This window comes from Vicugna pacos, chromosome 27 (assembly GCF_048564905.1).
Source record: "Vicugna pacos chromosome 27, VicPac4, whole genome shotgun sequence".
NCBI classification, from domain to species: domain Eukaryota; kingdom Metazoa; phylum Chordata; class Mammalia; order Artiodactyla; family Camelidae; genus Vicugna; species Vicugna pacos.
The window spans coordinates 20,813,870-20,827,289 of NC_133013.1; the positions used below are offsets into that span (position 1 = coordinate 20,813,870).

The window sequence follows — 13,420 nt, forward strand, 5'->3', positions numbered from 1 at the left end:
ATTAAATGTTTTCATAGCCATAATTAGTACAAAATTAGAAGGTAGATTTTTTTCAATCTCTTTCATGTTGTCACCATTTTCTTGGAATTTCTGAAGGTTATAATGTTGGTTAGAGGATAATGCTAATTGGATAAATTATAAGGCTTAATGTATTTTAAAATAATAACTTAATTCTCAGATTTTTTTTAAGTGTTAAGAATCTTTAGAAATTTACAATTAGTAAGTAAATTCAGCAAGGTTGCCATATTGAAGATTAATGTGCAAAATCTCTTGTATTTCTGTAATACCATTAATAAACAGAAAATGAAAATTATTTTAAGGTTAAAATTTACGGTAACAACAAAAATATCAAATACCTAGGAATAAAAACGTATTCATATTTGTAGGTTCTCTATGCAGAAACTGTAAAGCGAGTTCTTACCGTGAGGATATCAAAACTTATATAAAGCTGTAATAGTCAACTGTGTGGTGTTGACCCAAGGATAAACAAATAGATTAATGGACTAGAAGAGAGAGTTCAGAAGCAAGTGGCCTTGCAGAGCAATGAGGAAAGGACAGACATTTCAGTAAACTGTGCTGGCAAGTTGAATATCCATATGGAAATAAAAGAAACTTGACCTCTACCTCGTTCACATTGTCTCAGATTTCAGGTGTATTATAAATTAAAAAATGAAAGGCGAAATCATAAAGTGCCTAGAAGATAAAATACAGGAGATTACCTTCAAGACTTCAGGGTAGGGAAAAGCATCTTCAATAGGACATTAAAAACATTAATGACAAAGTAAAGATTTGATCAACAAAAGATGCTATTAAGAGAGTAAGAAGGTAAGCCGTGGGATTAGAGAAGACATTTGTGATACATGTAATAAACAAAGGACTTCTAGCCCCAGTATATAAGGAAGTCCTGCAAATAAATGAGAAAGGCAGCAATCTACTAGAAAGTGGGACAAAGGCTTGAACTAGTACTTCACAAAAGAGAAGTCTAAAGACCCATACACATTTGAGAAGATATTCAACTTATTAGTAATTAATGAAATGCAACTTAAAACCAAAGTGAGATACCTTTACAAACCCACCAGGATGGTTGAAATTTTTTAAAGTGACAACATCAAATGATGGCAAACATGTGGAGCAATAGGAATTACCTGTACAGCTAGTGGGAATGTAAATTGGCACAACTATTTTGGAGCATGGTTTGGTATTATCTGCTAAGGTAGGAGATAATTATTTCCTATGGGTTGGCAAATTACTCCCATTTCTACTCCATATATACTTAACTCCAAGCCGGACAAATTGCATCAAGAATACTCAAAGCAACAAAAATTTTAATAGCCAAAAGCTGGAAACAACTCAAAATAAAATGGATAAGCAAATAATGGTAAATCCATATCATGAAATTCTATAGAATTCTCACAACATAACTTACCACATAATATTGAGCAAAAGAAGCCAATTGAAAAAAAAATTGATTGTATTTATATAAAGTCCAGAAAGCAGGCCGTTTCATAGAGGATAGAAGTTACATATTTAGATGATAAAAATAATTTAAAACGGGATTACAATAAAAATCGGGATAGTGGTTACCTTTTCGGGGTTGGGAGAAGGCATGAGAGGGCCTTCTGAGGGCTAGTACTGTTTTGTTTCTTAACTTGAGTAGTAATTTACATAGGTGTTCACGTTGTGATAAGTCACAGGTCAGTAGAGTTTTGTTTTGTGCACTGTTCCATATGACTATTAAATTTTACAGTTATACTGACAGTAAGAATATGCATAGAATTCTAGAGGTTTTTTAGTTCTCATAGGAAAGAACCTGCCTTCTATATATAAGCTGCTTTTTCAGCGCTCACAGACACGTTTAGGATGCATTATGTACAGGCGTGGGAGACAAGGAGACTGCCTGTGGTCTCTGGGCCAGAGGAGCTGTCAGCGTTCTCAGCAGCCGCCCCTCGAGGTAGTAAGGAGCAGACCTGGCAGCAGCCGCAGAAGTGCTGCTGTCGCCTGAGCCCGCTCTGCTGCTTTTGAAGTCATGACGGGCTCTGCCCCGTCGGGATTTCTAGAACCTTTAGCCCTGAGGCGCTTTGCAGGTGTGACAACCGTACACACACACACTTCCACTTCCATGGCGTGGAGTGGTTTTAATTAATCTTAGAAGTGATTACTATCACTTCTAAGAGACTTCTTGGGAACCTCAGAGATTTAAAGGACTAATAGGACTCACAGCCCTTTTGACGTTAAAATACAAGGAAAGGAGGACAGTGTCATAGATGTGTTCACTCTCAGAGTTTCAGTAGCTGTAATGTTTCTTGGTTTTCTTGAATGTTCTAAGTATATGAACATACTTTTCCTAGATAATGATTATTTTAAAAATATTTTCCTATTTCTAAGATTTCTAAGTGCTTTTCTTTTTTAAAAATCAGGAATGGATGTTACATTTTACTGAGTGCCAATTTAGCATTTTTAAAGATGGTTACATAGATTACTTTGTAGACACTTTTAATGTGATATATTATTTTCACAGATGTCCTAATACAAATCAATTTTTATAACCTATAATAAAAACTACTTAGTGTTGTGGTGAATTATTCCTGTAATACGCTGTTTAATTGGATTTTTCAGTATAGCATAATGGCTAAGAGCATGGATTCTGAGGTCAGATCTAGATTTAATCCTAGCTTCTCCACTTACTAGCTTTATGACTTCGGAGAAGTTACTTGATCTTTCTCACTTGGGTTTCTCCTCTACAAAATGAGGATAAGAATAGACCTACTGAAGAAATAACACACGTAAAATACTTAGCATAGTGGCTCGTACATAAGCGATGAGTAAAAACAAAAAATACACACATATATCCATTTTTTCATTGTTATTTTATCTTAGGTAGTGTATCTCAGTTCTTAGGTCTAAGACTGAACTAGTTTTGTCTATGTCTGCTGTCTTTGTCAGGTTCAAGTATAAAGTAATTTCAAATTAACGCAGCGTCGGGTAGACATCCATCTATTTTCCACTCAAAACATTCTTATCTAAATAGATGGTTTATTTATTTTGAGAATGAACAAAGCAGTGAAATTCTAGGACATGTAGAGAACCCCCTGAAGGTGGTATGTTCCCATTAGAGGTAGTCTTTTCAATATGAAATGAAAGCAGTTTTTGAATTCTGATATAATATAAATTACCAATATTTCCTAGTAAAATTTTTATATTTCTGTGTTTTTGCAGAATATTCGTTATGTAATATTTCTACATGGGAGTTTTGATGCCATTTTGATTATAACCTTCTATTATTTCTCTTGAGTTTGTCTGTAGGTTTGCAAAGATTGAAATCAGTGTGTCTGAACCAATTATTCCATTCAGAGAAACAATCACAAAACCCCCAAAAGTTGACATGGTCAATGAAGAAATAGGCAAACAACAAAAAGTTGCAGTCATACACCAGACAAAAGAAGATCTAAGCAGAATCCCTGAAGGAATACAAGTTGACTCTGACGGGCTGATCACCGTAACAACTCCCAATAAACTTGCCACGCTCAGTGTTCGAGCCATGCCCCTTCCAGAAGAGGTCACTCAGATTCTGGAAGAAAATAGTGATTTAATTCGTTCAATGGAGCAACTGACATCCTCTTTGAACGAGGGCAAAAATACTCAGATGATTCACCAGAAGACGCAAGAGAAAATTTGGGAATTCAAAGGAAAACTAGAGCAACATCTAACAGGGAGGAAATGGAGGAACACCGTTGACCAAATCTGGTCATTTGGCCCGAGAAAATGTGGGCCCAACATATTAGTCAATAGGAGTGAAGATTTTCAGAACTCGGTATGGACAGGCCCGGAAGGCAGAGCTTCCAAAGACGCCAGTAGATACCGCGATTTGGGCAACAGCATCGTGAGTGGCTTCCAGCTGGCAGCCCTCTCCGGCCCCATGTGTGAGGAGCCTCTCATGGGTGTCTGTTTCGTTCTGGAAAAATGGGACCTAAGTAAATTTGAAGAACAAACAGCAAGTGATAAACAGAATCAAGAGCAAAGTGGTCTGGTGAAACAGGGACAGGGAGAAGGTGAAACCTGTGCTGGTGAAGGTGAAAACCAAGCTCTGCAGGGTGGCTGCTCTGAGCCCTTCGAGAAGAAGGCTTCCCAGAAAGGAGAGTCTGCGCTCACGGACTGCTATGGACCCTTCTCAGGACAGCTGATTGCCACCATGAAAGAGGCCTGTCGCTACGCACTGCAAGTGAAACCTCAGCGTCTGATGGCAGCGATGTACACATGTGACATCATGGCCACCGGTGACGTGCTCGGTAAGGAACGGAAGGGAAAGACAGCCCCTTAGATCAGAAAACTTAAACTCAGTTAATGTTTTTTTTGCAGAAGCTACATTAGCATTTAACATATTAAGGATCTAGGAATTTGGAAAGCCAGAGGGCCTTACATACTAAAATCTTTGAGTGGTGGGGGGAGCGGAAGTTTGACAACTGAAGATCATTTCTTTTTCAACAAATAGAAAGACTTTTTTGTAATAAAAGTTCTGGTAAATGAAGTTTAAGCTCCTCATACATGTTACCATCCAAACCTGTGCAGTATTTCTTCACTGGGGAGTAGCCATATCAGTCTGAGATGATCGGAGTGATGGGACTTTCATGAACTCCTAACACAGAGGGCTTCTGCGAATTCTGGGACTTTACTCACTGCTCTTATGTCAAATACTGCTCCCGATCTTTCTCTCTTTGCGAGAAGAACCTTTGGGATCTCAGGAGACGTTGAGCCCTGGCACTCAGTAGCTATTTTGACTTTTGACAGATACTACTTCACTGAGACTTATTTTCTTCACCTATGAAAGAAGATAATGATTCACTGGAGGTTGTGAAGGGTAACATGAGAAGAGAGGTGTGGGGCCTAGACCCATGCCTGGTGCACAGTAATTCTGCCCGCTTGCGATCACGGAGCTGCTTCCGTGTGAGGAGGGTAGACGAGGGAACTGAGACCTAGATGAGAGAGTGGCCCCAATTACTAGTTTTCCTCTAGCTCTGAGGTCCTCTGAGTCAATATGTGGTTATTTTGCATTCTTTCTAGTAAGGTTCTTCTGATTAATTCCTGAAAGCATAAATCTAAATTACTGGTTTTTCCCTCCAAAGAAATTTAGGCTTGCATCCCCGTAAGGTTCCTGTGAGAGGAACTGAGTGTCCATAGCAGCATTTCAGAAGCAGTTGGGTTAAACAAAGCTGCACAGGACTGGCTACTCCCGGACTGCCTAGGGCCAGTGTGTGCTGTGAATCAAATCTGCAAACATGACATGGAGTATGCAGTGGTTTTTAAGCCCTAAGCTACGATCCACCCTTAGCTGGTATCTTCTTTTGCCTGCTGTGATGTCCTCTTAAAACGGGAGTTAGAAGACACAACAGAATACCTTCCGTGACCCAACATGTATTTTGGAGCTATTTATTTTGGGTGTGGAGGAAGTCTCCTTTGTTCCCTCGTTGGGATCATCCATGATTGAGATTTTTAGACTTGGTACTCCCAAAAGGAATTTTATCTTAGGATCGTTATCCTAAAATCCGTTTTGTTTTTCTTTTCTTTCATGTGTTTGAAATGATCCTCCCCAGAGGCTGGGGTCCATGTAGGTCTGTGCCTGTCCTTCCCCTCCCTGAGACCCCAGCATACTGGGAACACAGGTTCCCCCCGACGTTGCCGTCTCTCCTACCTTATCCGTTTGGAACGGCATTTGTCCTTTACTTTCTGAGAGGACAGATTTTAAGCCCAACGCCTGAAGCCAGGATCAGCTGTTGGCCTTTATCAGCCTGAAGCTCCCAGCAGACTGTTGAGTCAATCCTCTGTACCCATTTTTCCATTTCTATTAGGAAATCACCATCAGGACCCTGCATGTGACCAGGCGGTCCCTCCAAATATGACTTGTCACCCCTGCACTTCACACCTGGCCATCAGACTCAGTTCTGGCACTTTCTGGGGAGCGGTGCTTTTCCCGACCCTTAGACTTACTGGTCCTCTTCGCTCTTAGGAGCAAAATATGTCTTTGCTGTGCCTTGTCCAAGTACAAATGTCACTGTGCTAGGCCTCACTGACCCCTGTGAGGTGGCAACTGTGAGTATGTGGATTGTTTAGTACGGTTGACCCTTGAACAACACAGGGCTTAGGGGTGCTGGCTGTCCATGCAGTTGGAAATTCAAGTATTATTTTACAGTCGGCCCTCCCCATGTGTGGCTCCACATCTGTGGCGCCAACCAGCTGTGAACTGCACAGGGCTATAGTTTGTCCTTAGCGCGAAAACCCACGTATAAGTGGACGCACGCAGTCAGACTCGTGCCGTTCAAGGGTCCGCTGTCGACCGTCTGTACCAGTGTCACTGGTCAGCCTTCCTAATACATTTCTCAGAGAACAGCTGACTACTGCACCCACTGTCTCACAAAGAAGCTATGTTTAGATTTGATCTGGATTTTTTTTTTCTCCTGATTTGGTTCGAAGCCCTCTTGCTTAGACTAGAGACTCTCCTAAGCCTGTTTCCGCGTTGCTTGGAGGGATCCTTTGGTGCTGATAGTCCGCCTCTAGCATCCAAGGTCTGTCAGGAGAGTCAGCTCTTCACTTCTTATGTTTTCCTTTTTCTTTCTAAATCACCACCTTCGACTGGAAAAGGAAACGGGAGACCTCTGTGTTCCTGAGGCCTTTGCTTTCTGCCTGGATATTCAGAGATCTTCCAGGAAGACTTTAGACTGCTGAAGGTTGCTTTTATTCTCCAAGAATTGGCACAAGACAAGTAAAAAGACAAGTTCAGATCTTTCTTATTTAGCAAGATGAGTTAGTTTCTTTTTAAAACTTACTTTTTTCTACATGGATTGTTACATCCTTTTATAAATGTATAGTTGCTTATGGTCAAAATGGGAAATTTTGTAGAAAATAATCATCTTAAAATTATTTTTTCTAGGGAAGTAATCCCAAGAAAATGACCTTCTTTCTTGTAAAATTTACTTTCTTAACGGTATGGTTCTAAAATCATTTTTTACCCATGAAAATTGCCTTTAATGGGCTTCGGGGGATATCAGAATTGGTTTGTGTTTTAAACTGATCATCTTGTAAGTAGTAAATTGTCTCCTTTCATATTTCTTTTTCTGACCTGTTAACATCTTTCATTTTTGCTCTTCAGTAAAACTTTGGCAGTAACTTCATATATAAAAGTAACTTTCTGTTAGATAGTTTTTAATCTATTATAGTTCTTCTATTTTATTTATAGGGGTAAATGCTTTTATTGTTAGAACATATGTATTTTAATGTATTTAAAGCATTCTTAATAAGTATCACTGTTTACTTTTAAAAACCAATTCTCATTTCACACTTGGGGTTCTCTTACGTTTCACCAGCATTTTATAATTCAGTTCAGCAAAAATGTATTGAGCTGCATATGCCAACACTATGTTAAGCACAATTCCTGCTTTGAGAAGTGAGTTAAGATGAGAAAACTTAATTATGTGAAACAGTTAGTAAAATACAGCTGAAATTCAGTGAATAAATACGGGTTTTTAGTGAAATTTTGTGAGAAATTTGGATTAGCAAAATCTAAAACAAGGTAAATCTTTTGAAAGTGATTGTACTTTGAAATGGGCTTTGATGGAGGGAATAATTTTGAGTTCATCAACTAGATGTTAAATTGGCTTTACACCACAACGCTGAAGACTCCTACGGAGCTTAAAGTAAACTCCTGCCGGGTTGGTTTTCTGGGCGCTGCGGCCTCGGCACTGCGTCTCTAACCCTGGACGCTGGTGAATTGAACGCGGTAGTAAAGCCTGGCCTTTAGCCGTGCTACCTGTGCCTTTTAAAATTTGGGTTCTTACCTAGTCTTCCTGATTCTGTCAAAGTATTTATTACTCTTACCAGCTTCATGTCAACTTTGGATTTGATCACCACGCCTTCTGAATGTTTAAGTAGCTGTTTATCAGAGTAAGGACACAGAGCTGTCAGCAAAGCACTGACGCTTCACTGAGGACATCCTTCCAGGGTGGAGGTGACTTGCTAACATCCATTTTCCAGAAACGCTGAGCTGGATTCATCTGTGTAATAGCAGCCGGCCTGATTCCCCACCGCGCCCCCAGCACACTTCACACGTTCGGTTGAAGCCCATCTGCATCCTGCCAGCCGCAGTTGCTTGATTTAGCAGTCTGTCGCTCTGTGACAAAAGGAAGAGAGGGTAGTGTGACCCAGTTTATAAGAGTAAGAAGTGCCCACCAATTTCTTCTTGTGTGTGTGTTTTTAATTGAAGTTGTACCACAAGCATTACCAACAATAGCAGAAACCGCAAGATGAAGGAAATCTTCCTCCTTGGAAATCCACCTGTCATTTTTCATCTTTTTTTGTCTTTGTCCATATTAGTACATTTTGCATAGCTATTATGCATTATAGTAGAGACAGTTTAATGCTTTGCTTTCTACATTTGTTATTTATTTTATAAGCATGCTTCCATTTGGCTACTTAGCATTCATAATTTTCATTTTAACCTCTGCATAATATCCTGTCATTTTGATAGGCTGTAATTTACTTCGCATCATCCCCAAATTGGACATTTACATCGTTTCCTGTTTATTTACTATTAGAGATGACATTGCTGTGAACAACTGTTTCCTTTCCTAAATTCTAGGGGGAAAAAAAACTTTAATTGCCAAACTTTCAGCTCTAAAGATTGTAGAATCTGCAGACCAACCTCCCTGCCTGTTATGGAAGAAGAAAAAATACATACAAGATCTGTAATGCCGCGAAAGACCAGATTAGGTTCAGTGAAGCCCAAATGGTGAAGAGATTACTTTGATCTCGGGGTGTCACAAACGATTTCGCGGAGCGAGCTGTTTTTGAATGGGCTGTAAATGATGAAAAGGACTTGAGTAAAGAGTTGGGCTAAGAGTGTTGTAAGTTGAAGAAACTGTGAGCTCAGAGCGGAAAAACCTCAAATGTGTCCTGTGGGCAGTGAGTGGTTTGCCTTGGCTTAGAGCGTGGAGTCTGTGCTCTGCTCTGGGGTTGGCAGTTACAGGAGCTGGAGTGGTGGCTTCCTGCCAGGTCATAAAGGACCTGGAGCACAGGCTGAGACAGTCATAGTGCAGTCATTAAAAGTGGAGCCCTGAGCAAAACCGTCTCAGTTGGTTAACTATTCTGTTGCTGGATTTTTTCCTGATGGATGCATCTTCCCGGGTGCTTTGCATACAGTAGGGCACACGGTGAGCTGTCTTTGACTGAGGTGTGGTGGAGCAGATGCCCAGCTGAAGGGATATCAGAATATTTGCAGTCAGAGGCCACAGGATCAGAAGTCCTAGTTGATAGGGCCACATTCATTTCTCAGTGTCACAGTGGCAGCTGTGGAGGGTCTCCGAGTGCATCCAAGCGCTGGGCACACCTGTCATAAGCGCCAAGTGCATTTGGAAGGTTTTATTATAGCCGTTTTCCTTTGTTCGGTGATCCATCACTGTGTCCCAGTTTTAGGATTTAGTTAGGAATTAAAACTGAATGGCTCAAAATTACATGATTAATTACATTCAGTTTCAGTTACAATTATTGATCCAAGCCTGCTGGCATGACCCATGAAGGAAGAGGGGGGTGCTGTGGCCACTGCAGCCCAGCCAGGGGGCCCGTCCCCACTGACCCACCTCTTCATGGTCTATTTGCCTCAGTTTATTCATTCTTTCTCCTTCCCCACCCTGTTGTTTTGCATTTACATCCATAAACCACCTTAAAACTTTCCTTAGAATGAGGTAGCAGGGTAAGAAAAGATTACTAAGTTCACACATGTTAACTATTACAGTAAATTTTTCCCTCATATGACTCTCAGGCAAATCGTATATAGCCCAGGGGGTTCGCTAATAAAGATAATAATTATTCTGCTTTTCTCAGAGCTTTTCAGACTGTACCTAAAATATTGCTTTCAGTTATAGCTACTGCATTTAGAAAGCAAAGTAAATAAATTGTAATTCAAATAGGAAAATGATTAGAATGGTACAGGAGAGAAACATCATGTCAGAGAAAGACTGGAGGTGTCTCGGCTGGAAAAGAGAAGGCTGGATAGCTGTCTTCAAGTAGCTGAAAGGCTGATCTGTAGAAGAGGGGTGAAATCTGTGACATATGATTAAAATCTGGGACTAATGGTTAGAAACTTCAGGGGAACAGATTTGAGGCTCAAGAACTGTGTAACGATCAGGGCTGTCCGAAGGTGGAATGGGCTGACCCAGAGGAAGCGAGTTTTATGAGTCCACAAGCAGAATTTAAATGATCTCTAAGTTCCCTTCTAACCCACCATTCTGTGATTCTTGACTCGCAGATTTTCTACTGTGAATGACTGGGGAAATGACTGTTTAAAGTGGGGGGGTGGTGCTGTGTTGTGGAGATGCCCTGGCAGTCCCAATCCCAGTACACGTGAGACTGGAGGTCAAGTGAGAAGCCTGGCTTAGAAAGTCTCAGGAGTCCCAGGCATAAAGTGAACAATTTAAACCACACAAATGAGAAACGAATGGGAACTCTCTGAGGTGAAAGTCTGTTCAGAGGAAGTTGTACCCTTAAGAAGTATTGTAGTAGACAGTAGAGTGATGGTCAGAGGGCCAGGGGTCAAAGGAAGGTAATGCTAAGACTGGAGAGAGGCGTCAGAGCGGGTGTTGATCAGTAGCTGCAGGAACCACAGAGAAGTCATGGAGAATGAGGATTGAGAAAAAGACTTTTCGGTTAGGGATATGAAAATAACTGAAATTTCAAAGAAGCAGTTTAAATAGAGCCCAGGGCCGCTGGTGGAGCCTGAGTGTTGAAGAAAGAACCCACAGTGACGGAGTGAGAGGCTGCCCGTGAGGGCGTCTGGGGAGGGAGGGGGGGAATGTGTAGGCCGGCAAGGGAGCCGAGAGGAGGGCAAGGGGGGGCTGTCATCGCTTGTGCAGGTTTTAATCTGTTTGTTTTTATGCTAAGCCTAGAGATGCAGAAGGCCCGTCAGAGCTGTAAAGGTTTATTCTTAGACCTTGGGACACAGTGGGTTTCCTGCCATTTGTTTTCTTTTATTCTTCCTAATCAGCACTACCAGGGGGAAATGAGTCAGAGAGAAGAGTTTGCCTGTCTGACAGTTTTACTCTGTGTCCTTAGTTTCTACTCTAAAAAATAAGCAAATAAATAATGGTGGGTGGCGCACACGCCAGATTACCACCCTGTCACTTAGGAGGGCAGAATCCTGGACTCAGTGTGGTAGTCACAGGAGCCCTTGCTCTGCTTAACCACAGCATTGTACATTTTTAAGGATGATATATTCATAGATCACTTTTGTAATTAAACTTATTTTTTCTAAGTGGTATGTGAAAGAGGCGGCTTTAATGAGCGTGTCCACTAGCTACAGCAAGTTCCTCACAATTGCCTGTGAATCTGTTTCTCTCTGTTCTTTGCAGTCTGTTCTGCTTTCTTTTTGAAGGGATACTTTGGGCTCCCGGAGGGACTCATAAAAAAGCCAGTCAGAGGGGAAGATGTCTCCCTCCTGAGTGCAAGGCAGAATTGTGCCTAAAGATGAAATAAGAGAGTTAGCAAGAGGATTTGCTAGAATTTTTGTGATACGGCAGTAAAAGTTGGTACCAGGTGTTAAAGATTCCAAAACACTATCCGTTTTCAGGGAATAAAACTCTTGTACCACTTAAATATTATTAGCTTAAAACAAATACGAGCGAGCATTTATACATGTGTGGCTTTAGTTTTCGGTATAAAAATGTCATGGTGCCAGTTGCTTGCTTTCGTGGCCCAGATAGCCTGTCATCTTTATAATCATCATCATCACATTAATCATGCCTCATAATTATTGAAATACTTTAGCCTTTGCAAAACCCAGTCACACTCATCTCATTGGATTTCGCACCCAAAGACAGCTCATAGTGAGATGGGTTCAAAGTTCCTTTTAAAAGCCTCCTGCTTCTCGCGCTGTGTTGAGGGGATTGTCTTTGGGCCATGCAATTTGGGGTGACTTCACCTTTTGTTATCTTTTGTTTCTAATTTTTGTATAGTTGTCCTGGTTTACTTTCTAAATAAACACTTGAAAAGTTCCCATGCTTTTGCTTTACAAAAGCACGGGGAATAAAGTTACTCCTTCGTCAGTTGTTACAGGTGTAGGGGCAGTCACAGCTTTGTGTGGCTCAAGGTATGTAAGTGGTCAGTGCGTTGAAAACATGTGTGTCTTTGCAGGCCGGGTCTACGCTGTCTTGTCAAAGAGAGAAGGCCGAGTGCTGCAAGAGGAGATGAAGGAAGGGACGGACGTGTTCATCATCAAGGCCGTGCTGCCCGTGGCCGAGAGCTTTGGCTTTGCTGACGAAATCAGGAAGAGGACGAGTGGCCTGGCCAGCCCGCAGCTGGTATTCAGCCACTGGGAGGTACGGACCCAAATCCCCCTTCCCTCCTTACTGTCTCTGGATGTGCCTCATTGTGGATGACGCCAAGGGTAGCAGCCTACCACGGTCAGGAGAAAGCAGGTGGCGTCCTTTCATCCAGATTGAATGAGCCTTAGAGTATCTGTGCTTTGTAATACACACACACACACACACACACACACGTATTCATTATTCTTTTAATTTGATATAAATTTTAAGACAGAACATTAAATCCTTTTTTTCCCTCCAAAGACATATTGTAGATTTTTAAAAGAAAATCACAGACCTTTTGAAAGTGAAACTTTAAGATAATGTTTCTTCTTCTGGGGAAAAAATACTTCTAGCATTTAGAGGCAAACAGTTATGTTTCTTACAAGGGACGGTTTTAAATTATTATCTTACATATTCTTCAGTTCCCATTATGGAAATTTGAGTCTCCTGTGGCTTTGAAGTGTTGTGGAATGAAATGGCTCATCAAAACACTTCGGTGTCAGTGTAGGTAAAGGTAGGTGACAAAGCAAACTTTATCTGTAATCAGAAAGGCAAACCTAACAGATCCACGTTGCTCAGGAGAGTGGGAGAGAAGAGGTTGTGAACACACTGTTTTTTAACTTAGGGTGAGAAAATAATACGAAGAAAGGACAGGGAGGTCAGACTGGCCTTCCTCAACAGAACCATAAAGGAAAAGTAGAAACTGGCAGCTAAGGAGAAGGACGCTGGCCTGGAGGGTGACCCGTGAGAGAAGGCAGGCGAAGGACAGCTGGAGGGCGTGTGCAGAAAGCAGTGTGTTGTGTTTCAGAACAAAACCTTCAGGTCAGGGATAGCGTTTTCAAGCTCTAGGATATAAGTAGAAAGGTGATTTTTTTAAGAAAGCAGTTTTGTTGTCACTGTGTACAGGGACCCTGAATAACTTGGCGTTACTCACTTGTCCCGTGGAGGAGTGTAGTTTAGTGGAAGGAGCTGACTTCAGTGTCAGGAAGGCCTGGTTTCAGATGTTAATTCTGCCACTTACTTGAACAAATTATGGAACCTCCCTGAGTTTGTTTCACCCCTGCCCCAAGATACAA

General features: G+C 41.3%; 1 protein-coding gene across 1 annotated transcript in view; it reads left to right on the forward strand.

The window, feature by feature from the left end:
- Positions 1–13,420, forward strand: part of EFL1 (elongation factor like GTPase 1) — an 89,908-nt gene that overhangs the window by 72,086 nt on the left and 4,402 nt on the right. The window contains exons 18-19 of the mRNA XM_072950889.1: positions 3,304–4,286; positions 12,172–12,356. Coding sequence (XP_072806990.1) covers positions 3,304–4,286; positions 12,172–12,356 — 1,168 coding nt within the window. The remainder of the gene's footprint in view (positions 1–3,303; positions 4,287–12,171; positions 12,357–13,420) is intronic.